This window comes from Diospyros lotus, chromosome 4 (genome assembly GCF_014633365.1).
Source record: "Diospyros lotus cultivar Yz01 chromosome 4, ASM1463336v1, whole genome shotgun sequence".
NCBI classification, from domain to species: domain Eukaryota; kingdom Viridiplantae; phylum Streptophyta; class Magnoliopsida; order Ericales; family Ebenaceae; genus Diospyros; species Diospyros lotus.
In genome coordinates, this window is record NC_068341.1 from 39,895,066 (window position 1) to 39,897,940 (window position 2,875).

Below are 2,875 nucleotides of genomic sequence, written 5' to 3' on the forward strand. Positions count from 1 at the left end.
CGTTACAGTTATTCAAACGGAGACACGGGCACAAGGCAACGTGCAATATTGACCGGCGAGGAAATGACAAAGCCACGCGGCGTAAATTTGACCGCGTGCTCATTGACCAGGCTGTCCCTCCCTGCCCGTTGGCAACCAGATGGATCCCCTTCCTCTTTCTTACTCGTTTAGTTCCCGCCAGAGTCAACAACAAACCCAAACCCCCTTCTTAGCGCTTTCCCCCACTGCAAGCAGCTGCCATCTTCAGTCCTTCTCTCTCTCTCTCTCTCTCTCTCTTCCCCTCACTATAAGTACCCTTCCCTCTTCCACCCTCTCACCTTCCTCTTCGAACCCTAGACTCAATCGAGCGAGCTTACTATCTGGATCGATCGATGTTTACGGAGAAGCGGATCGTCGTCGCCGGAAATGGCGAAGTCAAACTGCCGGTTGGCTTCCGTTTCCGTCCCACCGACGAAGAGCTCGTGGTTCGCTACCTGAAGCCGAAGTTCCATTCTCTTCCGCTGCCGGCTTCCGTCATCCCCGAGGCCGACGATGTTTTCAACACCGATCCCTGGGACCTCTCAGGTTATTAATTAATGTTCATTAATCCTTGTGTTTCCTTCCTTGGGGGCCTGAAACCGAATGCCGAACGCATAGTTTTCAGTTAATTTGGTTCCATCTTTCACAAAATTCAGTTCATTCTCTCTGTCCATCTGTCCTCTCTCTTCTTGTTCTTGATGGTTGTTGTGCCTACCCTCAGGTGATCCGAGGGAGAAAAGGTACTTTTTCAGCAGAAGAAGATGGGATGCAAACAGATGCAGGGGAACTACTACGGGCTGTGGTCACTGGAAAGCCGTCGGCAAAGAGAAGTATATTATGAGCAAGCAGCAGCAAGCGGTGCTTGGGATCAGAAAAACACTGGTTTTCCGCCATGGCCATGGGAGGCAACCTCGCGAGTCAACAACTCAGTGGGTCATGCATGAATACCGCCTTCTTCTGGGCTCTGAAACCACCGTCAACTCATCATCATCTCAGGTACGGCGTCTTCTTCACCCTTTATATGGATCCCCCCGCTCTGCATGTTTAATGTTTTCATTCTCTCCGCAGTTCATTTTTTTTTGCTAATTTTTACGCCTAAAATAAACATAAAGATTCATATTTGAAATTAGAAGAAACATATAATTGAAGAAAATATCAACATATAATAAACATTTTCTTTATTTGTGTGTGTGTGTGTGTGTGATGGTGTGCATGCAGAAATCTGGGGGAGAGAGAGAAGAGTGGGTCGTTTGTGGAACATATCAGAGGAGAATGAAACCCAGAAAGAATAAAGGGGGCTAAGACAAACAGGCCATTGGAGAAAAGCAGCAGAATTAATATTAACATGGTGGCAGAAAGCAGTGAGGCTGAGGCTGACAGGCGCTTCATCAATCATCGTCATGTTCAAGTGAAGTCCCTGATGAGTCTTCTTCTTCTTCTTCTTCTTTCTTCTTCTTCTTCCTTTAAGACCAGTCCCTGCATGCCCCAGTAGTAGTTTCTCTTCCCTTTTCCCCCACTTCTTCTGTACCCCTACCACTTGTTAGTTCTGTCACCAATGAGAGTTGGGAGATGATCATCATCAAAATTAAGTCTCTCTCTCTCTCTCTCAACTAATACAGATCCCTAGCTAGTTGCAAAATTAGAATAATTAAGACTTTGTAGGTGTATAAGATTGACACCCTATGAATGCAAAATGGTCTTTATCATATAGCTTTCATTCTTCCTTTTTCAATTTTTGTGTTTCTCTAAATAAAAACTTAAAATATTGCTTGATAACAGTTTTTTTTTCCCTTGCAAGGGTTGACACAATATAATCTACATAAAAAATAATATTATCTATGTTTTAAATAATCTTTATCACATCAATCAAATGTTTACTCATGATAATCACATAAAATATAATAGCCCTATAATCTAATATCGATTCGTCATTCGCTCAACCACATAGTTGTGTAACTTTAAGTCGTTAGATGACGTAACACTCAAAATTTTATAAAAATTTTGGAGTGTTAATTTTTTATAAAAAATTTATTAAATGGTACCTCAAAGATTAACAAAAATGAATTGTAAGGACAAAATTATTTTTAGGAAATGCGAGTGTAATATCTTAAAATTATTTTTAGTTGTTAGTTTCAAGAAAAACTTGTTAAATAGATGGCTCGATAATTAATAAAAATTTAATTTTGATAACGAAATTCTTTTTAGTGGATGTGAGTGTAACACTTGAAAATTTTACGGAATTTTAGAACATTAATTTATGAGAAGAATAGTTGAAATAAATGTGATTGGTGAATAAATTAAAAATAATGATACTAGTGGGATTATCTAAAATGGTTATAATTTTGGTGTATCAATTATTGAAAGTTTAGGGTGCTAAGGTAATTATCAAGAACTTTTTCAAACATTTTGGGAAGTTAATTTTTGAAGAACAATAGTAAAAAATGAGCTTAACAGATGATTATTAAAAATTTTAAGGTTTTAGTGCAATTATTCAAAAATTCGATACTTAAATTTTTTTTATTAAGGTAGTGCTTGTTAATTAAGATATAGATCGAAAAAGATAAGATATGAAAAATATTTCAAACTTTTATCCTTTATAATGTGGTTGTTAAACTTATATAGTGATCCTTAAAAAATAAATTACATAATTTTTATCTAATATTTTTCAGATTTCCACTCTCGAGATAAGAATATCTTGTACCTTACAGATAAAAAATAATAATACATGAAGATAAAAAATTAATAAAAATCTACATGAGGATAAATAATAAAAATTAATAATAATTCATGAGGATAAATAATAATACATGAGGATAATAATACATGAGATAAGAATATCTTTCAGTACATTATAAAA

At 36.7% G+C, this 2,875-nt stretch overlaps 1 protein-coding gene across 1 annotated transcript; it reads left to right on the top strand.

Moving 5' to 3' along the window:
• Positions 1 to 238: 238 nt before the first annotated feature.
• Positions 239 to 1,724, top strand: LOC127799442 (NAC domain-containing protein 83-like). The gene is made up of 3 exons (XM_052333475.1): positions 239 to 564; positions 740 to 1,014; positions 1,237 to 1,724. The coding sequence occupies exons 1-3, from the start codon at positions 372 to 374 to the stop codon at positions 1,318 to 1,320; spliced, it is 552 nt and encodes a 183-aa protein (XP_052189435.1). The 5' UTR covers positions 239 to 371; the 3' UTR covers positions 1,321 to 1,724.
• The last annotated feature ends 1,151 nt before the right edge of the window (positions 1,725 to 2,875 follow it).